General features: G+C 60.6%; 1 protein-coding gene across 2 annotated transcripts in view; it reads left to right on the forward strand.

The window, feature by feature from the left end:
* Window positions 1-24,564, forward strand: part of CDH23 (cadherin related 23) — a 361,784-nt gene that overhangs the window by 324,398 nt on the left and 12,822 nt on the right. The window contains exons 37-53 of one of the 2 annotated variants that reach the window (XM_051823796.2): window positions 1,876-2,097; window positions 2,231-2,350; window positions 2,935-3,115; window positions 7,256-7,389; window positions 7,752-7,961; window positions 8,449-8,556; window positions 9,997-10,099; window positions 11,130-11,255; window positions 11,875-12,078; window positions 14,693-15,151; window positions 18,267-18,383; window positions 19,350-19,574; window positions 20,058-20,227; window positions 20,431-20,568; window positions 21,324-21,443; window positions 23,226-23,403; window positions 23,551-23,762. In XM_051823796.2, the coding sequence (XP_051679756.2) occupies window positions 1,876-2,097; window positions 2,231-2,350; window positions 2,935-3,115; window positions 7,256-7,389; window positions 7,752-7,961; window positions 8,449-8,556; window positions 9,997-10,099; window positions 11,130-11,255; window positions 11,875-12,078; window positions 14,693-15,151; window positions 18,267-18,383; window positions 19,350-19,574; window positions 20,058-20,227; window positions 20,431-20,568; window positions 21,324-21,443; window positions 23,226-23,403; window positions 23,551-23,762 (3,027 nt within the window). Of the gene's footprint in view, window positions 1-1,875; window positions 2,098-2,230; window positions 2,351-2,934; window positions 3,116-7,255; window positions 7,390-7,751; window positions 7,962-8,448; window positions 8,557-9,996; window positions 10,100-11,129; window positions 11,256-11,874; window positions 12,079-14,692; window positions 15,152-18,266; window positions 18,384-19,349; window positions 19,575-20,057; window positions 20,228-20,430; window positions 20,569-21,323; window positions 21,444-23,225; window positions 23,404-23,550; window positions 23,763-24,564 lie in introns of those variants that run through there. The other variant, XR_011382433.1, reaches the window with a different exon arrangement.

The raw sequence follows: 24,564 nt of genomic DNA on the forward strand, positions 1-24,564 counted from the left end.
AATTGAAGGGCAGAGTTACACACACACACACACACACACACACAGAGCTTCCATCTGGTGACTCACTCCCCCAAATGACCGTAACAGCCAGGGCTGGGCCAAGTGGAAGCCAGGAGCCTGGGACTCCGTTCAGGTCTCCTCCGCGGCTGTAGGGGCCTAAGCACTTGGGTCATCATCCACTGCTTTCCCAGGAACTTTAGCAAAGAGCTGGATCGGACGTGGAACAGTCGGCACTCAAACTGGCACCCATATGGGATGCCGGTAAAGGCACCTGCGGTTTTACCCACTACACCACAGTACAGCCCCAGCCAGATTCACCGAGATCCTACAGCTCCAAGCGCTGCCTCCCTCATGGTACGATTCAGTTCCCATGACGGGTGACAACAGACTGGAACCCCAGAGTACCTGAGCGACTTTAGAGACCACGTCAGCACCTTGATCAAGAGACGGAAGAGGCACAGCAAGGGCACAGAGCACGCCCAGTGTCACACAGCTCCAGCCCAAGGCAGCCACCCAGCACCCCCAGCCCAGGATCCAGAGCTGCAGCTCTGAGCAGTCAGCACCTGGTGGGGGTCTTGCCTTTGTTATTTTGCATTGGTCACACGTCGTGGTTGGTGTGGGGCAGGATCCTGGCAGGAAACAGTTGGCACACTCAGTGCTTAATGGCTGAGTGTCTGGAGAGGGTGGTGAGGCACCCAGAGGCAGCAGCCCACATGCCCAGAGCGGGCAGGGAGGCGGTAACGCTGCTGGGGCCCAGCAGGAGAAAGGCAGCCATGGCAGGATCGCGGTGAGGAGCAGAGGGAGTGTGGGAGCCTTGACACCACCTCCCTCCTCCCCGCTCCTGCCCCCTGCCGGGCATCCCGTCAGCCAAGCCCGGCTGGACACCAGCCAGCAAGGGAGCCCCCATCAGATGGTCCACGGGGACCATTCTCCCAGCTGGAGCGAGGTGGAGGGCGGGGGCGGCCCAAGGCCTGTTGCTTTTGTCCACATCCTCCTGTGTTTGCGAAATGCATGTCAACCATTTCTGGTCTGGTCATTTTATAGAGATTTTAGTGGACGCAGAATGGTACCATTTGTGGGGAACGGTGTGGCATTTTGACAACTGTATACAGCTTGTGACGGTCACATCAGGATGATTGGCACTCCCAGCCTCTCCGACATAAGTCCTTTAACTCTGTGCCGAGAACATTCAAAACCCTCTCTCGGGGCTATTTTGAAATACACAGCTGTTGTCTCTAGCTGGGCCTTGGGTGCTGACCCCTGCATTCTGATTGGCTGAGTGTCAGCCAGAGATGGCCAATCCCTGAAATGTCTTTCCATGAGGTCATGTTCTGTGAGTTTTTTCACAGCGCCACGAATTCTGCCCCCCACACAGAGCCCCTCCTCTTTCTTCCATTTATATGACTAATGAGCGAAGCTGAAGTCCTGCGTTGGTCTGAGTGCCTCCAGTCTTGCCTCTTGTCACCTGGCAGCCAGGCCCTGGCCCAGGCAAAGCTCTGGCCTGGGGAAACCATGGATGTTCATCCCAAGCACCAATTTTAATCACTAGATCACTATGTTGACAGGGATCCCAGACTTGCTGCTGGCCTCAGCAGTGCCGTGATTGATTAGTGATGTCTGCCACAGGCACAGACTTAGCAGTGTTGGTGCAAGTGCTATCTTGGACCTAAACAGTTGTCGGCTTGGCTTTTGGTGGTGCCTCTCTGCTTTCTTCCTCTACCAGGCAGTGACTCCACTCCCCCCACCCCATGTTTTCTTCCTCCTTGTCCTGTCCGTTTTGGATCATGCTGAGCAAGTTCAGCCCGGGGGAACAGCCATCAGGCCCCCCTTTAGTTCCTCCCTGACCAAAGGCACCTGCCCATGATCTCCTCACAGGCCACCACCCACGTGTACGTGACCATTGTGGACGAGAACGACAACGCACCCGTGTTCCAGCAGCCCCACTATGAGGTGCTGCTGGACGAGGGCCCCGACACCATCAACGCCAGCCTCATCACCATCCAGGCGCTGGACCTGGACGAGGGGCCCAACGGCACAGTCACCTACGCCATCGTGGCAGGCAACATCATCAACACCTTCCGGATCAACAGACATACGGTCAGCAGTTGGCGGCAGGCCCCGGGGCGGAGGCGGGGGACAAGGATGGAGTCCAGGGGAGCGGGGAGGGGGAGCCGGGGTGAGACGGGGCCTGGTCCATCGATCCACCCTCACCGCCTCCCTGTGTCCCCAGGGGGTCATCCGTGCCATCAAGGAGCTGGACTACGAGATCAGCCATGGCCGCTACACCCTGATGGTCACCGCCACAGACCAGTGCCCCATCCTGTCCCACCGCCTCACCTCCACCACCACGGTGGGTGGGCGGGGCTCAGCCCCAATGCGCATGCCAGGGGCCGGGGCCCAGAGCACTCCCCTGGGGAGGATGGGTGCCAAGGCTGTCCTCGGGAAACACCCAAATCAAGGAGCTCGGCCTCTCGCACTCTGAGGTCACCGCACCTCCCCAGGGCGTTGTCCTGATCAGACAGGTGACAGCTTCTCCACGGGAGAACACAAGCTCCGCTCAGACCAACAGGGACCCGAGTCCCTGCCCTGGCGCTCCCGGCCGTGAGAAGGAGACCCTGGGCGGGTCTCCGAGCTCCCCGAGACTCAACGTCTCTGACGTCTCCCTCTGTGAAATGGGACAATGTCTCGGGAGTGGGCGGAGCAGTTGAGGCCGTGGGATGATAACGCCGCTGCGGTGGATAGAAGCTCTTAGCAACGTGGCCGCCAGAACCCGTCCCCATGCGTGGCTTTAAAGGGCCTCCCACATGCACTGTGGTTCCGGCACTGGTGCCATGAGGCAGGGTTACCAGGCCCAGTTTGCAGATGAAAGAACGGAGGCCCAGGGAACGGCTCTGGGCGGGGGTGGGGGCTGGCTAAGCCCGCTCCCCACTACAGGTGCTCGTGAATGTGAACGACATCAATGACAACGTGCCCACCTTCCCCCGGGACTACGAGGGCCCGTTTGAGGTCACCGAGGGCCAGCCGGGGCCCAGAGTGTGGACCTTCCTGGCCCACGACCGGGACTCGGGCCCCAATGGGCAGGTGGAGTACAGCGTTGTGGGCGGAGACCCGCTGGGTGAGTAGGGTCTGTGCCGGGCGGAGGGCGTGGGCACAACCCAGGGCTCTCTCCCCACCCCCACTCAGGAGCAGGATGAGCCCCCCCCGGCATGATCGCACTCCCAGCCTCAGTTTCCCCATCCCTAAGGTGGTGGAGATCGACTTCCCCCACCCCTCTTCACCAGGATATAGCAAGAATAGTCTGGGAGCTGAGAACAGACTCAGAGCCTTAGAGGCCTGGTCACAGATCCCTTTGAGAATGTGCTAGAAAATGGGCAGCAGAAGGGCATGCATCCTGCCATGTGTGTGGGACCCAGCCCCAGGCCCCAGCACCCCCACACACATCCAGGCAGCCCCACCTCTTTTTTTTTTTTTTTTTAAGATTTATTTGAGAGGAAGTTACGGAGAGGGGTGGGGGAGAGAGATCAATTTTCCACTCACTGGTTCACTCCCCAAATGGCCTCAACAGCTAGGGCTGGGCTGATCCAGAGCCAGGAGCTTCTCCTGGGTCTCCCATGTGGGTGCAGGGCCCCAAGCACTTGGGCCATCCTCCACTGCTTTCCCAGGCACGTTCATAGGGAGCTGGAAATGGAGCAGCCAGGACTCGAACCGGCGCCCATGTGGGATGCCAGCACCGCAGGCAGGTGTAACCTACCACACCACAGCGCTGGCCCTCACTGCCTCCTTAGTCCCAAGAGCAAAGCTTGCCCTGGCCTCGGGAGCCGTTTCTCAGGTCGGTCTTCACTCATTTCTGTAGAGCAGGACCCCGAGCTCAAGAGGCTACCAGAGTCGTGCAGGGCACGCATGCAGAAGAGGCCCAGGGAAGGCAACAAGGAGTGGTGGGGACTGGGGCAGCCCCGGCTCGGCTCCCAGCAGCTGTAGCTGTGAGAACACAGGCTGTGTTCAAGGAAAAGCAGCAATGCAAACCTCTCTGAAATGCCCGGATTGTTAATGTATCGCTCAATAAGTGTTTGTCCAGCACCTGCCACGTGCTGGCCGTGGGTAGTCATCCAGGACAGTCACACACCCCAGCAGAAGGACACAGGCGTTGAGCTCACTAATTAAGCCGATGACTTGATATTTTGTGGGGCGCTCAATGCTACAGAGGAAAATAAAACCAAGCCGGGGTGGTAACAGCAGTGACTGCAGACGGGGTGCTCAGAAAGGTTGTTCTGGGTGGCGATGCTCGAGCCAAGAAGGGAAGGAGATGTCCATGTGGAGAAGAGCATCCCGGGCAGTGGGAACTGTGTGTGCCAAGGCCCTGGGGTCAGCGTGTGCCTGGTGTGTTCACAGAAGAGCAGCATGGGCAGAGTGGGGGCAGATGGGATTGGGGGCAGCAGGGCCTCGGAGACCACTATGAGGACTTGGCTTCTACGCCAGGGTGGGGACCACACCATGACCCTGAGTGGAGAGGGTTCTAACAGCCTAGGTTCTAACAGCACCACACTGGTTCCTAGGCTCAGGACACTCTGGGGGCTAAGGACCAGGGTGTGGGCCACTCTGATTTGTTTGGGAGGCGGGGCCGACAGGTGTGCTGAGTGCAGGTGGGACGTGGGATAAAGTCCAGGTTTGCACCGGAGCTGCCCTTAACAGAGGGCACCTGCAGGGGGAGTTGTGGAGGGGAAGGCAGGCGAGGGTGACATTGCAGGACAGGACGGATATTCCTGGCGGGAGTGCAAAGGAGAGGCCTAGGCCAGAGGCGACGGTGTAGGAGTTTGCAGCGGAGACAGATCTGAAGCCAGGAGACGGAATCCAGCAGCCCCGGGAGAGAACGTGGAACCTGAGCGAATTTGCAATAAAAGGGCTAGGGGAAAAAACAGCACAGGTCTAGAGGGCCAGGTCCGGAACCCCTTTGCCGTCCCCAGGTCTCCTCTCCTGCCAGCCAGGGTCCTTGCAGCCACAGTGGGCACTGGAGCCTGGCAGAGACTTCCAGCAGCAGCCTCGGGGTGCCGGGCCCGCAGCTGTGCCCCAAGCACCAGGCCTCCCGCTCTTGCTGTGGGCTTTGGAGTCACCTGTGAAACCAGCCAAGGGGGTCAGGGGTGCAGCCTTAGGAACAGGGGCCCTTGGGGATGTCCCTGGAGGTGGAGAGACAGCCCGCACCCCAAGAGGATGAGCGAGGCCCGGGGCTTTCCTAGGCTGGGGGCTGTGTCCCCCTGGAAGGCAGGATCGGCACCCAGAGCCCAGGGAGAACCAGCCGGCCGGCCCAGCAGAGTCCTGGAACTGGCTGCGTGGCCCCAGTGCCCGCCCCTCACGACGCCTCCCAGCACCGGCTCCTGGCCAGGGCCTGGCAAAGCCCCCATGTGCGGACACCCAGCTTAGCTTCACGCCCTCGGGTGAAGGGATGCAGCCTTCACCCAGCTTGACGGTGCCTTCCCACCCCCGCAGCCCACGCCTGGCGGGGGACAGCTGGGATGGCTGGGCTCCTGAAAGCCCCGCTAAACCTGGAAGGGGAGGGGACATTGGTCCGAGAGCAGTGGGCGAAGAGTCCACAGCTACTTGCGCCGCTCCCACCAGCCCAGCCTTCCCAGGACCCCGAGCTGCCCCTCTGGCGGGCCCCTTTTCCACATCCCCGTCCTCCCAGAAAGGCCCCAGGTCTTCCTGGGCACTGCCTGGGCTCCCTTTCAGGATGTCTTTGGTGATACCTAGAGCCTCCATAGGTGGACACGTACAAGGGGGACCAGGCTTTGTCCAACGTCAGCACAACCCTGCGGTGATACCTCTGTATTGGCCCACTTTCCGGATGAGAACAACAAGGCAAGGCCCCATAGCGTGGCCAAGGGCACGCAGGAGTTACTTGAAAGCCTGTGCTTGTAACCTCCTCTCTCCAGAAGGGGTGGAACGGGGGCAGCCCAGGTCCCGCAAGCTGCCGAGAGCATGACTGACAGTGTGGGGCCTTGGCCTGTGCCTTCCGGTCTGTAGATGGATCCTTCCAAGGCGCAGCCCCCAGCCGCTCAGGCCTGCCTCTCGGGAGCATCCAAGGGGATGGTGATGGGCCTCCCCAGGCTTTGGCGGGAGAGCCAGGGCCCGAGGCTAGGGCCGGGAACCCCTAGAAAGGGAATCCCCCGGTTCTTAAGAGATTCTGGAAGACCAGGCTCCGGAAATCCTGCTCCAGCTGCTTCCGCCCCTTGGGCAGGGAGGCTGGGAGCGGAAGGGCCCCGGGGGAACCCCAGCTGCAGGTGGCACTGCAGGGGCAGTGGGAGGAGCTGGGGGCGGGAATGGCCTGGTCTCTGTGAGTCCCAGGCAGGTCAGCACCCTACTCTGTTCACCAGAGTCAAGACGGGGAGTAAAGGAGTAACTTTCCAGGCCCCAGCTCCTGGGGAGTGTGCAGTGAACCCGCTTCCCCACTCGCCCTCTCCCTCTGCGTCCCCTCCGCTCTAGGTGGGCTCCCACTGGCCCGCCCCGCCCCCCGTCTCACCCTGATCAGCTCTTAGTGGTGCCGCCTAGGAAGACAGCAAGACCCACAGCCCTGGGTTCTAATCCTGGCTCTGTCATTAGCGTGATCCAGACAAGCTGTTCTCCTTCTCTGCACCTTGGGCTCCTTTTCCAAGGAACATGAGCGATTGAGGTCCCCAAACTATGTGAGGTTCTTACTCTCAGACATCTGGCCCCCGAGCCGGGCCAAGACCAGGACTGAGGCCAGGGGTCGGCTGGGGGTGCTCAGGAATGTTATAGAAAAGAGAGGTCCCTCTCCACACTCCAGCGTGGCTCACTGCGAGGGCTGACTGGGGGGCTGGGGGCTCCTCAGCCTTCCCGCCCACCTGCCCCTGCCTACAAAAGTTCCACCGTGTTCAACTGCGCGCTCCCCGGGATCGTCCGTCGCACGACATCGTTAATGAACTTCTCATCAGCTGCGGTCAGCAGGAGGCGGCTCGGGAAGAAATGAGCATCCCCTGTTCCCTCCTGCCCAGTCCCCGGCCTGCCAAGGCTGATTGGCCGGGCCTGGGAGGCACGTGGTGGGAGGCTCGCCCATGCCCCCCCACGCTGCCGCCCCACCGCCCTTCCCAGCCCCTGCCAAACCCCGAGAGGATATCAAGTGGGGAGTGGGTGGGCCTGGAGGACCCAGGCCCGGCTGTCCTGCAGCCTGCTGTGGTCGGCATGCCAGAGGCCAGGGCTCTGGGCCGCCCCCCACTGACTTGGGCCTCTCCTGGGCGGCCTGCAGGGGAGTTTGTGATCTCTCCCGTGGAGGGGGTGCTGCGGGTACGGAAAGACGTGGAGCTGGACCGCGAGACCATCGCCTTCTACAACCTGACCATCTGTGCCCGCGACAGGGGCGTGCCCCCGCTCAGCTCCACGGTGAGTCTGGAGGCCTGCCTTCTCCCAAATGCCACCGCCCTCCTGCCCAGACGGGCCACGGGCTGCCTGGGAGCCGGCACAAGCCCCAGGGCCCTGCACAGGCCTCCAAGGTTCGCGCCCCCCACCCCAGGCCAGACCCGGCACTGGCAGCTGTGGGCACTCAGCCCTCCCCACACTGCCAGTGCCCCACCCCACCCCTTCCTTGGCCCCTGCCCATCCTCCTGCCTCTTGTTTGGCCTTTTCCGTCATCTCTGTTCCCCCACGGCCACCTGCGCCGTCCCTACCCCCATGCTGTCCACCTCCTCCTCGGTGGTCCTGGCACCATCCTTCTCCCCCCTCCTCCTCCCGCCGGCTGATCGCAGATGCTGGTGGGGATCCGGGTGCTGGACATCAACGACAATGACCCCGTGCTGCTGAACCTGCCCATGAACACCACCGTCAGCGAGCACAGCCCCGTCTCCAGCGTCGTGGCTCACGTCCTAGCCAGCGACGCCGACAGCGGCTGCAACGCCCTGCTCACCTTCAACATCACGGCAGGCAACCGCGAGCGGGCCTTCTCCATCAACGCCACGGTAGGGCCGCGCCTACCAAGGAGGGCCCCGCGCTGTGGGCTTTCTCACTCCCCTGGGTCAGGTCGGGGTGCCTCTGTGTGGGGGAGGGGGGAACTTGTGGATTCCCCAGGGAGGTGCGTTGGAAGGATTCCTTAGCCCCAGGTCACCAAGCAGAGTGGATCCGAATGAGGAAAAACAGGAAGAGTGCACAAAACACTTGCAAACAGGGGAGCTCCTGGAGCTGGGGATGGCTGACTAAACTGGCTGCGGCTTAATGAGTTAATTGCTTGCAGCCTAATCCATTCACTGGGTGCAGGGTCTGCGGGTGCCAGCCAGAGCGCGGGCACCGTGCCGAGCTCCACTTGGGTATGCCGTCTGCATGCATGGGGCCTGAGCCTCATCCACCGCAGCGGCCCAAGAGCCAAGTCTGCTGTCCACGGGTGTCGTGGAGCTGCAGGCAGAGCGGCGAGGCCCATGCGGCTCGGCTCACCAGCCCCGCACATCCCAGACAGGAATCGTCACCGTGAACCGGCCCCTGGACCGAGAGCGGATCCCCGAGTACAAGCTGACCATCTCCGTGAAGGACAACCCGGAGAACCCGCGCATAGCCAGGAGGGTGAGGCTGGTGCTGGAGGTGCAGGGAGGGGGCCCGGGCCTACCCCACCTCCCACTGGCGGCAGGGCCCAGGCTCAGGGTGTGCACGTGCTGGGCCAGTGGGCACAGGGCTTTGACACACGAACTCTCGGCCAGCCTCCCAACTGGGGAGAGCGTGGAAGAGCCCTCGCACACAAACGGCTCTGAGCACAGCGCTGGGCACGTGGCAAGCCGCCAGCAAGCCTGAGCTGCTGCCCCTGTTCTCCAAGCCGTAGTACCGGCCCGCGAACCTGCATGCACGTACACGCACACGCGCACACAGACACGCACACACACTCCAGGTTGCCGAAAGGATGTGTGTCTTAAGTAGACTTCTCCCTCGAAAGGCAAGGACATCGAAAGGCTAGTGTAGCAAAGCGAACAGCCCCTGTGGGGTTGGGGTTGGCTCCCTTGGTCCCCAACGTCTGGAGCAAGAGCCCTGGCCGGGACTCCTTGGGTCTGGCTCATCTTGGCTTAGGTCCTGCCTAAAAGGCCACCACAAAACCCACCAGACAGTGGAGTTGAAGGAAAAGCTTACTGGCAGGGTAGGGGAGCCCCACAGGCTGGAGGGAGAGGGCGCAGAGCCTGTGCAGGAAAGCAGGCCTTGTCATGGCTTTGCAGGGCTGAGGGAGCGGGAGCAGCGAATCCGTTAGGGTGAGGGTTGGGCCGTTTGGTCACCTGCCTGCTGGTGAGCCGGGCAGGATCCTGGAGAGGCCGATCTTGGTGCACCAGCCCGAGACAGCGCCCCAGGTGGGACCGATGCTGCCTGCTGGCCTCTCCTCTTTCTGGGCCTCCGTGTTCCCATCTTGCTAAGCAGAGCAGATGTGGGGCTGGAGGTGCTCATGAGCCTTGCACCTCTCCGACTGGGTGCTCCCCCGCATCCCACCTCTCTGCTTCTCTCCCTGCCCCTCCCATCCCTTCCATTGCCTGTGCATCTGGAAGGCCCCAAGTCCTCCTGGGAAGTGGCAGGCTTGGGACTGGGCCCGGCTGCATGGCCACTGTGCCACTCTGGGCCTTGGCTCCCTCTTGGCTCCCTCTTGGCACCCAGACACGGAGGGTGCTGAGGATGGAGAGACGTAGTGCAGCACTGGGCAGGGCATGGGTGCTCTCTGACCCAGACCTCGGGCAGGTCTCGAGGGCCTGGAGAGCAGGACTTTATCCTGCTGAAGTCCTTGCGTGCAAGAGCTGCCGTGTGACTCGGTACCGCTCACCTCCGCACTCCACGAAGGAGTTACGATCCCATTTGCCAGATGGGAAAACTGACCCATGCAGGAAGGAGTTCAGGGTGGCCGGCAGAGCAGGGACTTGATCCCAGTGTCTGGGTTTTCTTGCCTGGGCTTTCTTGACTTCCATCCCTCAGCCCTTCCTCAATGGGGGACTTGGCTAGAGCGAGGCCTGCAGCCCACCCCCGTCTGGCCCACAGGACTATGACTTGCTGGTGATCTTCCTCTCGGATGAGAATGACAACCACCCCCTCTTCACTGAGAGCACCTACCAGGCCGAGGTGATGGAAAACTCTCCTGCTGGTAGGTGCCGGGCCCATCTGCTGCCAGGTCCCACGTGACGGCCTGCCCAGGCCCAGACCTCGGGAGTGCGGAAGGGGGCCACAGGGGGGAGCGAAGGGCACAGCTCTGAAGGCCGATAGGCGGGGGCTCCCAGGCCCCTTGCGAGTCACCCAGGAGACTGCAAGTCTGTGGAACGGACAGCTGTGGTTACTGGTCACCAGAGTGGTCTGAGAACAGCACTGCCATACCCTAAGGGGCGCAAGTCAGGCGTGAGGACTACCCAGGAGGGGCTGAGTCCACCCCTCTCTGCTCCCCCCACCCCAGGAACTCAGGGCGCCCAAGGCTCCAGGGAGCTCCCAAGAGAGGTTGGGGATCAGGGGTCCCAAGGAGGCCAGCACAGCCCTTCCCCACGCACATGCCCCGAGCACAGGGCCAGAATCGCCTCCTTACCGTTCCGGGCTGGTACCCTCGCTCCTCCTCCAGCTGCCGCGGTCCCTTGCGACTCCAAGGCAGAGAAGAGCTGGGAGACGGTTCCTGGGCTTGCACAAGTGCCAGTGCGTGGGAGGAGACGTGTGCATGCCATGCGCTCCCGTGCCCAGTGTCTGCCTGTGAGCGCTGCCGTGTGCACCTGCAGCCCCGTGAGCGCGAGGTACACACACACAAGTGTGTGGATTCCTGGTCCCATGGGGAGTACTGGGCACACGCACAGGTGTGGACAGACAAGGCCCAGGCCAGGAGGGAGCATCAGGGAGCCCGGACCCTCCTGCGAGGGGCCAGCCTCAAAGGCTGCTGGGAAGCAGGCGTGGCTCACTCTGTGTTTTCTCCCCAGCAGGGCTTTGAGGCTGCTCCCCAGGCATCTGCGTTCAGTCTGCCGAGGCTGCCGCAGGCCCACCCCTCGGCCTCCCCAGCCCCACCTCTCGCCCGCCCCTCCTCCCTCCCCTCTCATCCATCATCAGCCATGGCTCACTGGGCATGGAGGGGTTTGGGGTGGAGGGAGGGAGGGGGGGGTCCCATGTGGCCCTGCGGTGACTCCCCCCCCATCCCGGCCTAGGGACCCCCCTCACGGTGCTCAACGGGCCCATCCTGGCCCTGGACGCCGACCAGGATGTCTACGCTGTGGTCAGCTACCGGCTGCTGGGTGCCCAGAGTGGCCTTTTTGACATGGACAACAGCACGGGTGAGGCCTCCACACCCGGGGCTCGGCACTCCGGGCCCAGCTTTGGGTGGGACTGGGCCCCTGGCTGGACCCACGGCCTCCCTTCTCAGTGATGGCTCTCAGCTCTCTGAGGAGGCCTCAGTCTGCACAGTCCCCCAGCCCCACCTTGCAGCCCGATGAGGCCACACAGGTGGGAGGCCCCAGGAGAAGCTTGGAGGTGATGGGAAGGTCCTGCTGAGCCCTGTCCCACACCCGCCCCCTCCTTGCGCCCAGGCCAGAGGCCAGCCCCTGCTTAGCAGGAAGTAGGCGTGGCAACTTTCTTGTCCTCACTTCAGAGCCACAGCTTTCCAGGGACATGCTGTGTGGGTGTAGTCGTGGAGGGGAGGCTGATGGGGTGACAGGTACCAACAGGCATGTTGACCCTCTGCCCTGGGCCCCTCCCCAGGCAGAGAGCTGGAGCCCTACAGGGGGCACCTGTTGGGGGGGGGGGGGCTCTCTGAATGTGGGCAGCGCAGCCCCGGGGAAGAACGTGCTGTTCTGGCTCCCTCTGATCTGTCCCCATCGTGTCCCTGTCTTCCTCTGTCCCTAACCTGTTGGCTCGCACCTGTCTCCTGACTGCCTCCCTGGCTGGTGGCACCAGGTGTGGTGACGGTGAGGTCAGGCGTCGTCATTGACCGGGAGGCCTTCTCGCCCCCCGTCCTGGAGCTGCTGCTACTGGCTGAGGACATTGGGCTACTCAACGGCACAGCCCAGCTGCTCGTCACCATCCTGGACGACAATGACAACTGGCCCACCTTCAGCCCTGCCTTCCTCACTGTTCACCTGCTGGAGAACTGCCCGCCCGGTAAGCAGGGCTCCACCCAGCCCCAGCACCACACCCCCACCCCGGAGCTGCTTGTGGCCGGTGGGAGAGGGTGCCTCCGACCCGATGCAGAATTCACCTGTGGGGGTGGGGGAGGGAGTAAGGTGAGTGGGAGCTGGGAGGCCCAGCCCCCTGCCCTGAGCCTCACAACAAGCTCACCGGGTGTGTCCTACGTGTGTCCCTGGATGGAAGCACTGTTTAGCCCTTTAAAGTTTTTACTTATCTGAAAGGCAGGCAGAGTTAAAGAAAGGGAGAAACAGAGGTCTACCATCTGCTGGGTCACTTCCTAAATGGCTGCAACAGCTGGAGCTGGGTCAATCCAGAGCCAGGAGCTTCCTCCAGGTCTCCACATGGGCGCAGGGGCCCAAGTACTTGGGCCATCCTCCGCTGCTTTCCCAGGGACATGAGCTGGATCAGAAGTGGAGCGGCTGGAACTCAAACCGACACTCAAGTGCAATGCCGGTGTCGCAGGTGGCAGCTTCCCCTGCTGCACTACAGCATAGACCCCTGAAATGCTGCTTTAAAATCAAGACAGGGACAACGTGATTCCCGTTCAAGTGTGAACTTGGGGGGATAAGTTTAGCTCCAAAGGTCACGTGGAAGAATAAGACTGTTTTGAAACCAGAGTGTGGCAGAGCCGGCTCTGCCACACTCAAGTAGGAAGACGCATGTGAGGGCTTCCAAAGGGCTGCGGAAAGTGCATGTTCTGAGAAAACCATACAGAGTTCCGATGTTGCTTGGCTTCTAACTCCCTTTTCCCACTTAGTTTTTGAAGGGCCTCGTATTTGAAAGCTACAGTGTTTGGAGAGGCAGAGCGCAAACGCCCATCTGCCGATTGGCTCCCCAGATGCCCACAGTAGTCAGGGCTGGGCCAGGCCGAAGTTGGGAGCTCAGAACACAGTTCAGGTCTCCCCTGTGGAGGGCGGGGACTCAACCCTGAGCCATCACCGCTGCCTCCCAGGGAGCCTGGAGTCGAAGCAAAGTCGAGTATGACACCCGGGTACTGATGGGGCTAGGCTTTTTTTTTTTGTTAATTTGACATAGTTAGAGACAGGTCTTCCTTCCGTTGGGTCACCCCATTGGTTCACCCCACAAATGGCTGCTACAGCTGGAACTACACCGATCCGAAGACAGGAGCCAGGTGTTTCCTCCTGGTCTCCCATGCGGGTGCAGGGCCCAAGCACTTGGGCCATCTTCCACTGCCTTCCTGGGCCACAGCAGAGAGCTGGATTGGAAGAGGAGCAACCGGGACTAGAATCTGGCACCCATACGGGATGCCGGTGCCACAGGCAGATGATTAACCAGGTGAGCCACGGCACCGGCCCCAATGGGGGCTAGGGCTGTCTTAAGCCAGATTCCTGTCCCAGTGTCACAGTGTGCAAACCCTGTGATAAGAACACAAGGCTCACGGGCAGTAGCCCAGGAGCAGGTGCTGTCTGTTAAAGACCACACAGGATGTGACCAAGACAAGAGTAAAACCACTTAGTATGCGGAAACATTTTATGTAATTGTGCAATTTATGTATCTATATAATAGATTTACTGTAGGTTCTCTAAATCAAATACCTTCTAAAGAAATATGCAGAAGCTGAAAATACTGTTTAAAAATAAACGGGTTTGGGGGCCCAATGTTGCGAGGCAGCCTGTGATACCAGTATCGCATATGGGAGCAGATTGGCGTCTCAGCTGCCCTGCTTCTGATCCGGCTCCCCCAGACTAACAGACCTGAGAAGGCAGCAGATGATGGATGGCCTGAGTCCTTAAGCCCCTGCCACCCACGTGGGGGACCTGCATGGAGTTACTGGCTCCAGCCATTGTGGCCACTTGGGGAGTGTGCCAGCGGATGGAAGATGCCACCTATCTCTCTCAATCTCTATCACACACACTGCATTTCAAATAAAATCTTTAAAAATGAAATGGTTTGGGTGTTTGGCGCAGTGGTCAGCCACCACTCAGGATACCCATGTCCCACACTGGAGGGCCCGGGTTCCAGTTCTGGATCGCTCTCCATTCCAGACACACCCTGGGAGACGTAAGTGGTGACTCAAGTAGTGGGTCCCTGTTGCCCATGTGAGAGCCGGATTGAACTCGTAGCTCCGAGCTGCAGCCAGGCCCAGCCGTGGCTATGGCAAGCAAGTGGGGAATGAAGCCATGGATGGAAAACCTTTGTCTCCATCTGTTTCTCTGCCTTTGAGATAAGCTAAGTTTTCTTTAAACACTTTTAATATTGGACTTCTCTATAAGAAAGCTCTACACATAAACAGAATTCAAAAAAATGAAATACTAAATTTCAGTACACACAAAGGTGAACTTCTTTACCTCAAACCCTTATGAAAATAGGCAACCAACCAACAGAGGAAGAAGATATTTGGTATAAGTTCTTCTTAAATTGGAAGAAAAATGGGCAAAATACAGAAGCAGACGATCTATAGAAAACGCGTGTAACTAAAACTATTTAATCAGAATAAAGTGAAATGAGATTGTGTTTTCCTATAAAATTGCAAATGAGGGAAGTGTTGAGACACGCCGGCCCGAGGCCTCGGATGTGCAGCTGATGGGGGCATCCGGGAGCTCAGCTCCTCCTCCTCCCTCCCCAGGATTCCCAGTCCTCCAGGTCACCGCGACCGACGAGGACAGTGTCCTCAATGGGGAGCTGGTGTACCGCATAGAAGCCGGGGCCCAGGACCGCTTCCTCATCCACCCGCTCACCGGGCTCATCCGTGTGGGCAACGCCACCATCGACAGGGAGGAGCAGGACTCCTACAGGCTGACCGTGGTGGCCGCTGACCGGGGCACCGTCCCGCTCTCGGGCACGGCTGTCGTTACCGTCCTGATCGATGACGTCAATGACTCCCGCCCCGAGTTCCTGAACCCCGTCCAAACCGTGAGCGTGCTGGAGTCGGCCACACCCGGCACCGTGATCGCCAACGTCACCGCCATCGACCGCGACCTCAACCCAAAGCTGGAATACCACATCCTTGGCATCGTGGCCAAGGACGACACCGACCGCCTGGTGCCTGACCAGGACGACACCTTCGCCGTGAACATCAACACAGGTGCCGGGCTGCCCCCTGCCCTCAGCTCCCAGCCCGGGCTCTGGCTTCCTCCTCTCTCTCCTCTCCCCTGCTGACGCCACACCCTGCCCTCCCTTCTCTGTCTCTGCCCTGGATCGTGCCCTGGCCCAGCCCCTGAGGCCTTTGAGTCCCTCGCTCTGCTGGGGTCATTCAGGAGCGTCCACCCCGCCGCACTCCTGCCAGGAGTCCACGTTTGTAATTTCAGGGGAGAACCATGCCTTGTTTTACTATACATAGCTTTAGTGAGCAGACGGAACCAGACACCCCATCCATGTACTGACCTACCATTTAGTCATCGGTCATATCTGTACCCTTCATGATTTTCCTACACTGTTACAAAGAGCTTATGTTGCACAATGTGTGCAGCATATTGTAGCTTGTTTTTTAAAGTACAGGAGAGTTCTTTTTTTTTTTTTTTTAATTTGTGAGGCATAGTCAGAAAAAGTGGGAGATGGAGAAGTCCTCCATCTGCTGATTCACTTCCCAAATGGCTGCAACAGCCAGAGCTGGGCCAATCTGAAGCCAGGAGATTCCTCTGGGTCTCCCATGCAGGTGCAGGGGCCCAAGGACTCAGGCCATCTTCTACTGCTTTCCCAGGCCATAGCAGAGAGCAGGATCAGAAGTGGGGCAGCTGGGACTCGAACCGATGCCATATGGGGTACTGGTGTCACAGGTGGCGGCTTTACCCACTTCGCCACAGCACTGGTCCCCGTATTTTAACTTTGACTGACTTACCGTTTTTCCCCCAGAAGTTCAATATTTCCTCTCTTCTGGGGAGTTAGAGAAGGAAGAGTGGTCCTTAGAGCTGTATTTCTTGGAGGGCCCAAAACAGTGACAGAAAAACTAACGCGGCTATGGGAAGATGCTACAAACGGTGGTTATTCAGAGAACTGTAGTAAGACAGCAGTGAGATCAGTGTTCGTGTGTAACTAGTGGACACGAGGATGCTGTAGAATGTTGACAGGGGTGGCAGGTGGGCCACTGGGCCCTCACGCACTGCCACACGAATTGACGCCAGGACCACCGTCGGGACAGCAACCCCGCACTGAGCACGCGCACGTCCCAAGGCCAGCAGCTCTGCTGCTGAGTGGATCTCCCGTGGCAGTGTCCCCGGGGGCCCCAGGTGTGTGTCCCTGGCAGACTGTGAGGGCGGTGCAGGTGCACACCAGGGGGCCGGCAGGCAGCAGTTCTGAGCAGTAGATGAGTCACACAGCGGCGTAGGTAGTGCGTGAAAATCAGTACATGCTGCCATGAGTAAGGAATAAAGTGAGTGAGACCACCGTGCCTGTCGCAGATGCAAAATACACACTAAGCAGTCCCTGATGAGCAGGATTATTTTTAAAATAACAGGGACACTTCAGTGCCAGAGGGGAGAAGGGAAGGGGAGAGGACTAGGAACGTAAAAGGAAATAAAGATGCATGTAAAACCAGACAGGCGCCTGTGAGCAGTATGCGGACAAGCGCAGGGTTAGGAGTTGCTCTGTGTGTGTAGAGCTGGGACAAACCATGAGTGCGGGGAGAAGGTGGGTGGAATCCATCTAGGCCCATAGAAGCCAGAGGCGTGGTGGCCTTGGTCGGTCAGGACCCTGGAGAGCTGCTCCACGCCCTGCCCAACTCCAGCTCTACTGGCGATGCCTCCCCTGCTCTGCCTGCCCTCTCCCCTTCCCCCCTTCCTCTGTCCGACTGACTCTTCTTTTTCTTTCTAGTGTCTTCTCTGCCCCCTTCTCCTCATGCTCTGCCCACCTCCCCTCTGCTTTGTTCTTGCCGAAGACTCTGTCCCCTGTGCACTCCACCTCAGCTGGGCTTCCACCTTGTCCCCTGGTTTCCTTGTCCTCTGCCTCCCCGCCCCCAACCCTGCTCGGGCCCCCTCTCCACTGCACCCTGAACTAACTGATGTTAACCCTCTTCTCTCCTCCTCACGGCTGGCAGGCCCACAGGTTTGAGTTCTGTTTCTCTGTCACTTCCCACCTCATCTCTTCCGCTTCACCCCATTGCCCTCCTCCATGCCCGCCGCACCCCCACCCTTCCCGCCCCGTGGGGCCCGGGCCACGGCCGTAGCCCAGCCTTTGCAGACTGAATGCAGCCGCCCTCTCCCCATCCTCGCTCCCCAGCCTGGGGGACAGGGAGCGAGAGTAGGAAGAGGAGGAGGAGGAGGCGGCCGCCCAGGGTAAGTGACCGCCCACGGCTGGGGACCCACAGAGGACAGGCACCCAACAGGGGGATCTGGGCCAAGGGACGGGAATCCCTGAGACCCCAGTGTCTGAAGGGGAGAGGGTCTGGCTGTGGGATGAGGCCAGTGAGCCGAGGAGCCACCAGGCCAGAAGGAGACAGAGCCCAGGAGACCCGGCCCTGAGGCTGGCCCGGCTAGGTCCGCCAGTGCGAACCCAGGGCCCTGAGGGCTCCTCTGCGTATGGGGCAGGCAGGAACTGCAGAGACGGTGGGTGGAAGAAAAGGAGCGGCTCATTGACGCTAACACGGGAGCAACGCTCCTGGCCCAGTCAGCCAGGTCACTTCCCAATTCATCAAAAACCAAGGGGTAGGCCTGAGGCATCCCACCTGTCCCCACCGGGGCCCCCTTGGGGTGTCTCGGCCGCCGTGACCTCCCTGGAATGGCGGGTTTCCTTGAGGCTATGATCAGGTGCATGTAACAGAACTGGGCCCCTGGACCGTGTCTGAGCGTCCAGCTCGGTGGTGCTGGGAGCAGCTTCCCACTGTGTGGGACCTGAGTGCCTTTTACACAAAGTCACGCTTCCCGTGGGCCAGGCACTGTTCTAGACCCCTCACAAATGGAAACTCGTGGTTCACATCCTCAGAAGGACCCTGGGCAGTGGGCAGTGGGCAGTGCAGTTAGCTCACAGATGAAGAAAGGGGGGTAGCGCCCAAGGCCGCCCAGCGGGTAAGCGTTGAGAGGGGAGCAGAGTGCTGTGGGCCCTGCCCTGCTCACACAGCAGGTGGCTGGGGCTCCATCTGAGCCTCAAGCAGGGTCTGATGGGGACGGTTGCCCATGTGGGTACTGGGAGTGTTGGTTAGGAACCCCCCAGGAGAGCCCTGTGTTAGGGGTTTCCCGAGGCTGAACCTGGCCTGGTCTGCCCCACAGGGTCTGTAATGGTGAAGTCCCCCCTAAACCGGGAGCTAGTTGCCACTTATGAGGTCACTCTCTCTGTGATTGACAATGCCAGCGACCTACCGGAGCGCTCCGTCAGTGTGCCAAATGGTAAGGTTCTCCCACCAACATCTCTGATGGATTGCTCGGAGCCAGTCGTAGCAGAGGGGTGGGCTGGGAGCAGGCACAGCCTGGCCCCGGGGGGAGCAACAGGATGCAGGCGCATGGGCTGCCGGGAGCCGGGCAACACTGGGCCGGGAAGGTGCGAGTCAGGGTGAGCGCAGGCTGGATGGCCCTGTGTGTGCCTGATCTGATCCTGTGGCTCAGACTGGAAGAGGCTGGGGGAGCCCAGAAGGGGGTTGAGAAAGTCTGGGTGGACAGAGACAGGTGGGAATCAGCTGTGAGAACCGCTAAGCAGCGGGTGACTCGGGATCTGCGGGGAAGCCACAGGGTCGGCAAGAGCAAAGGCAGGCGACTGGAGGCCACAGACGCCTCCCCTGGGACAGTGCTGCCTTCTGCTCTGAGGCAGGGGCTGGGAGGGGGCTGCCCAGGGCTGGGTTTAGCGCGGGGAAGGATGCAGTGGACGGGGATAGGGCGGCCTCCACTGGCTGTGCTGGGAGCTGAAGATGGCTGTCGAGCTGGGAGCTGTCGGCTGCTCGTCTCCACGGCCAGCTCCTCCGGCAGGACAGGCAGACTTGTCACCACCTGTGTTCCAAGCTCAGGGGAGAGGTCCCAGGCTGGTTCTAGCGAGGGGACTACTTGGACCTCGGAGGGGACAGGAGGGGGCCTTAAAGATGACCTTGCTGCTGGGTCACTGAGCAGGTGAGGAAATGGACACACACAGAGCTCAGCGCTCCGAGGTCACCAGGCCAGTCGGCGCAACCCAAGCCCCTTCTGCTTATGGAGACCAGAACAGGGTGTCACGTGTCACGTCTACGGGCTGGGTCGATCCTCGAGGAGTCCTAGGAGGGCCACGAGACGCTGCCATGCCTCCAGGCTTGGCTGAGGCTCAGGGAGGCCCGGGCCAGGCACCATGATGCCGCCTCACCCTGACCCTCCCTCTCCACCATCCCCCAGCCAAGCTCACGGTCAACATCCTGGACGTGAATGACAACACGCCCCAGTTCAAGCCCTTTGGGATCACCTACTACACAGAGCGCGTCCTGGAGGGGGCCGCCCCGGGCACCACGCTCATCGCTGTAGTGGCCGTGGACCCCGACAAGGGCCTCAACGGGCTCATCACCTACACCCTGCTGGACCCGACGCCCCCAGGCTACGTGAAGCTGGAGGACTCCTCGGCAGGTAGGCGAAACTCTGCCAGCGCAGGGCTGGGGGACACGGGACTGTGCCTGCCGGGCCTCCAGGGGGGTCTGTGGCTTGCCTGTCCCCTGGCCCCTCTGTGGGCTGGGGCAGATCCAAGCTGTGCAGCACTCGATTCCCAAAGCAGTGTAAAGCACAGGGTCCTGGGCCAGCATCTCGGCCCCAGCTCCGAGGATTCCAATCGCTCGGAGCAGGAAAGCGGAGAGGGACGTGGGGCGGGGGAGTCTGGCCTGCTGGATGCTCTGATCTTGGCTTCCAAGAGGCTCGCCCCGACCTGCTAAGTGAGGACAGCTAGATGCCAGGCCCTTGCCGCCTTCCGCCTGCCTGGGCGGTGCTCCCTGGCCCCGGTCCTTGTTAAAGGGCCCACCCCTGCCCCCTCAGCGCTCCGGAGTCTTCTCTCCATTCTTGGGAGAGCTGCCATGAGCGAGGGGTGGCCGAAATGGCAGGGGTGCCTCTGTGTCTCAGGAAAGGTCGTTGCGAACCGCACGGTGGACTATGAGGAAGTGCACTGGCTGAACTTCACCGTGAGGGCCTCGGACAACGGGTCCCCGCCCCGGGCGGCCGAGATCCCTGTCTTCCTGGAGGTCGTGGATGTCAACGACAATAACCCCATCTTCGAGCAGCCCTACTACCAGGTGGGAGGCCAGGACCCGGGCCCTTTCCTTGGCAGAGTTTGGGCATCTTCCGCTCGCACCTGCCAGCTTCTAGGTCCCCTGCGAGGGTCCAGCACGTGAGCAGCTGGACACCTGGGCTCCTGTCCTCGGGGAGTTCCCAGGGCGAGGCATGGGCTCTGGCACTGACCCTGGCCTCCTCCCTCTCCCTGCCCGCTGGGCTGCAGGAGGCTGTCTTCGAGGACGTGCCTGTGGGCACGGTCATCCTGACGATCGCCGCTACGGACGCCGACTCGGGCAACTTCGCCCTCATCGAGTACAGCCTCGGGGATGGAGAGGGCAAGTTTGCCATCAACCCCAGCACGGTGAGGGCCCAGGGTCAGACGTGCGGCTGCGGCCCCCGAATGCTGGTGCTGCCCCCGGCCCTGCGCAGCTTCAGAGTTCCTGGAGCCAAGTCGGCAGCCCCGTCCTGGGCCCTTCTGTCCAGCAGACGTGGAAGGAAGTGGCCCTGTGTGTTGTAACTGGCGCTCTGGGGCGAGAACTGAGAAGTGGTCCCTTGAGGACACTTTCAGAAGAGACACAGAAAGTGGGCATGGTGTTTGAGCACCTGCTGTATACATAGTCCTGGACTCTGTGCTGGGGGAAGGAAGAGAGCCCCAAAGAGGGATTCCCTGTGCTGCCATAAGTCACAGACCTGTGGCAGAGCAGAAAACCAGGGGAAAAACTGATGACGACTCCGGCTGTCTCCTCATTGAGTCGAAGCCGCTGTCTTCCAGAGGGGTGGAGAGCCCCGCAGCCTGGGCCTGTTGCTTCGCAGGGCCTCCCATGGCTGCCGGAGCTGGGACTGGACTTTCTTTCCCATCGCCCCCCTCTACCCTGTCCATGGGTACAACAGTCAGATCTGCCCCCAGCAGCTAATGAGTACCACCTGTGTGCCGGCCCTGGCCCAGCGGTTAGCGGTTTCTGGAGTAGCAAGGGCAAGGCTCTCCTTTGGAACTGGAGCTGTCATCTCTCTGGTTGGGTGCTCTGTGTCCCAAGCACAGAGCAGAGCCTGCCACAGCAGGTGCTCCGTAGGCCCCTGTTGACGGATGAAGAGTCTGAAGCCAGGCTTCCCTACCAGGGTGACATCTACGTGCTGTCCTCTCTGGACCGGGAGAAGAAGGACCACTACATCCTGACGGCCTTGGCCAAGGACAACCCTGGGGACGTGGCCAGCAACCGCCGAGAAAACTCGGTGCAGGTGAGCTGCGGCAGCCTGGGCTGGGCACGCTGGCACCTGGGGTCAGGCAGGCCGTGAGCACAGCCTCTGTGGAGGGGACCCCTCAGAGACCTGACAACAGGAAGCAGATGGCCAGTGGCCAGCTGTGGGGCACAGGAAGACAGGGACTCCCTGGGAGGAATCTCAGTGCCAACCTGGCCTATAGAAAGAAACGCAGTCCTGCAACCTGACGAAGTAACCCTTCCTCACGTGTGCTTGGAACTGCTCCCGAGGAGCGAATCCACTGTGCCATTCCAGTCCCAGGGTCTGCACGGCTGCTCCGGGGCCAGCATCTCGCCTCCTAAGCGAGATCTCCTATCCCTTTTCCCTCTTTAAAAATTTTTAAAACTTATTTTACTTGAAAGGTGAAGAGATCTTCCGTCTGCTGGGGCACTCCACCACAGCTGGGGCTGGCCCAGACAGAGGTTGGGTGCATGGGTGGCAGGGACCCAGCTAGTTGAGCCCTCACCTGCTGCCTCCCAGGGTGTGCATCGGCAGGAAGCTGCAATTGGAAGCGGAGCCAGGCCCTCTGGTGTGGGACGTGGGCATCCGTAGTGACACTTAACTCTTGCACCAAACCCTGTCACTCTATCCCATTGCCTTCCAGAGGCCCAAGCCATGAGCGCTGGCTTCTTCCTCATCCCTGCCGCCTTTCTCCTGTCTCCAGTAGGCCTTTCCGTGCCTTTTCTTCCATGTCACACCCATGATAACTCCATGATCCAGATAAAATGCTTCTGAGGGGGGAGGGCGTTGGGACACTAAGTGGGCGGAGACAAACTGCTCTGAGCCTCTGTTGTCAAGCCTCTGAGGAGGGTGCAGACATGATGATGAAGACCTGTGAAAGTGCCTGTGCACTGCAGGTGGGCGTGCTGAGTCACTGCAGTGAAGGGGGGTGGTGACGGAGCAGCTGGGCTACAGCAGCTGGGTATAAAAGGCCTCCTGGCCTGCTGATTCCATAGGACGTGTCCTGGGGAAGCCGAGTCCCAGGGCAGGCAGGGGTCCCATTCAAGAAGGGGCCTTTGGCAGTGGAAGAACCAGTGATTGGGCATTCAGGTCCAGAGATTAGAGCCAGATTTTCAGGGCTGCAGTGGGGAGTGGCAAAGGGCAAGTAGAAGGTGGGGGTGGGTGAAGGGGCTCCTGCGTCAGTGCCCAGGTACAGGTAACCTGCCACCCACTGCATATTTGCTGAAGCCACACACTACGCCAAGGATCTATCATGCATCCAGTGAGCCTCGCGTGGGACCCTAAGACAAGACACCATGGCCCCCATGGAGGCTTGGGGGTTATGTGAGTTGTCTGAGGTCAGATCCAACTCATTAGAAGAGAGTGCCTGGGTTGGTGATGTGATATAGAAGACTAAGCCTCTGCCTGCAGTGCCAGCATCCAATGCGGGCAACAGTTTGAGTCCCGGCTACTCCATTTGTGATCCAGCTCCCTGCTAATGGCCTGGGAAAGCAGTGAAAATTACCCAAGAACTTGGGCCCCAGTCGTCCACATGGGAGACCCAGAAGAAGCTCCTGGCTTCAGCCTGGGCCAGCCCCAGCCGTTGTAACCATCTGGGGAGCGAACCAGTGGATGAAAGATGTCTCTTTCTCTCTCTCTGTAAATCTGCCTTTCAAATAAACAAAAAGAAGACAGAGGCTCCCTCTCAAGGTGGCACCTGTCCTTCCTCTACCCCGGCTTACACCCGAGTCGCCAGGTCCCTGGGAGCAGCTCCCATCATGCTCCTGCCCTTTGGCCTTGACCGTCCCTGTTCCCACCCAGGTGGTGATCCAAGTGCTGGATGTCAACGACTGTCGGCCACAGTTCTCCAAGCTCCAGTTCAGCACCAGCGTGTATGAGAACGAGCCGGCAGGCACCTCGGTCATCACCATGATGGCCACTGATCAGGACGAGGGCTCCAATGGGGAGCTGGCTTACTCGCTCGAGGGCCCTGGTGCAGGTACTGGCCTGCCCGGGATGCCCGTGACGGCTCGGGGGCTGGGGAGGGCAGGCTGCCACACCTGCAGCCCAGGCCGGGTCGGGGAGGAAGAGGGATAGAGGGGAGGAAGCCAGAGCCAAGGCCCTGCTCTCCTGCTCCTCCTGCCAGAGGCCTTCCACGTGGACGTGGACTCGGGCCTGGTGACCACTCAGCGGCCACTGCAGTCCTACGAGAGGTTCAACCTGACCGTGGTGGCCACGGATGGTGGCCAGCCCCCCCTGTGGGGCAGCACCATGCTGCTGGTCGAGGTCATCGACGTCAACGACAACCGCCCTGTGTTTGTGCGCCCGCCCAACGGCACCATCCTCCACATCCGGGAGGTACTCCTGCCCCCAACACCCGCTCCCTGCATCCGACCCTGGGTGGGCAAAGTGAGGCCAGACATGCAGGGCAGTGTCCAACAGGGGTTAGTAGCTTGCGTCGTGCTAGCAAAAGACGTGTGGCTTCCCAGCCGATGACCCTGAGCAGGTGACTCCTTGGACTCGGCTTTTTCATCTGCAAAATGGGACTAACAGGAGTAAAAGCCCCCTTTCTGGTTCCTACCAAGATGGACTGTCTCCCCAGCAACCCCCTTGCCCCACGCTTGTCTCAAAATAACCCCCGCCTCCCTGTCGGCTGTCTGCTGTTCCTGCTGATACGGGTGCGGAGACGGGCCAGGACGTGAGGGACAGCATCTGGGTGAGAAACCAGCGGAAGTGGCCGGGGTCCTGGAATCTCTCCAGTTCTTCTTTCATCCCTCGGTCTGAGTCGCCACAGAAAGCTAGGGGAAGTACCCTGTCTGTCTCCTGCATTTCCCTTCGCTCTGCCCAGCACCCAAGCCCTGGATGCCCCCGGTGCCGTCTGGGTGTCTCCCACTTACTCTGTCCTCCCAGCGTTGGCAGGGCCCCGCGGTGCGAGTGGTCGGTGCTGAGACGGAGCTGTTGCTCTGTCTCCTCCCTGAGATCCCACAGTTACAGCTCTGCCGGGGGCCAACCTCCCGTGCTTTCGTCTGGGTGCAGTGGCCGAGGGGTCCTCTTTGCTTGGCCCACTGGGTAGCTCAGAATGGTCAGCCCATCTTACCCGCAGAGACACAGAGCACACAGCTTGCCTCCCTTCTCTGTGTGCATCTTCCTGCCAACCTTT

Source organism: Oryctolagus cuniculus, chromosome 15, assembly GCF_964237555.1.
Source record: "Oryctolagus cuniculus chromosome 15, mOryCun1.1, whole genome shotgun sequence".
In the NCBI taxonomy this organism is placed as follows: Eukaryota; Metazoa; Chordata; class Mammalia; order Lagomorpha; family Leporidae; genus Oryctolagus; species Oryctolagus cuniculus.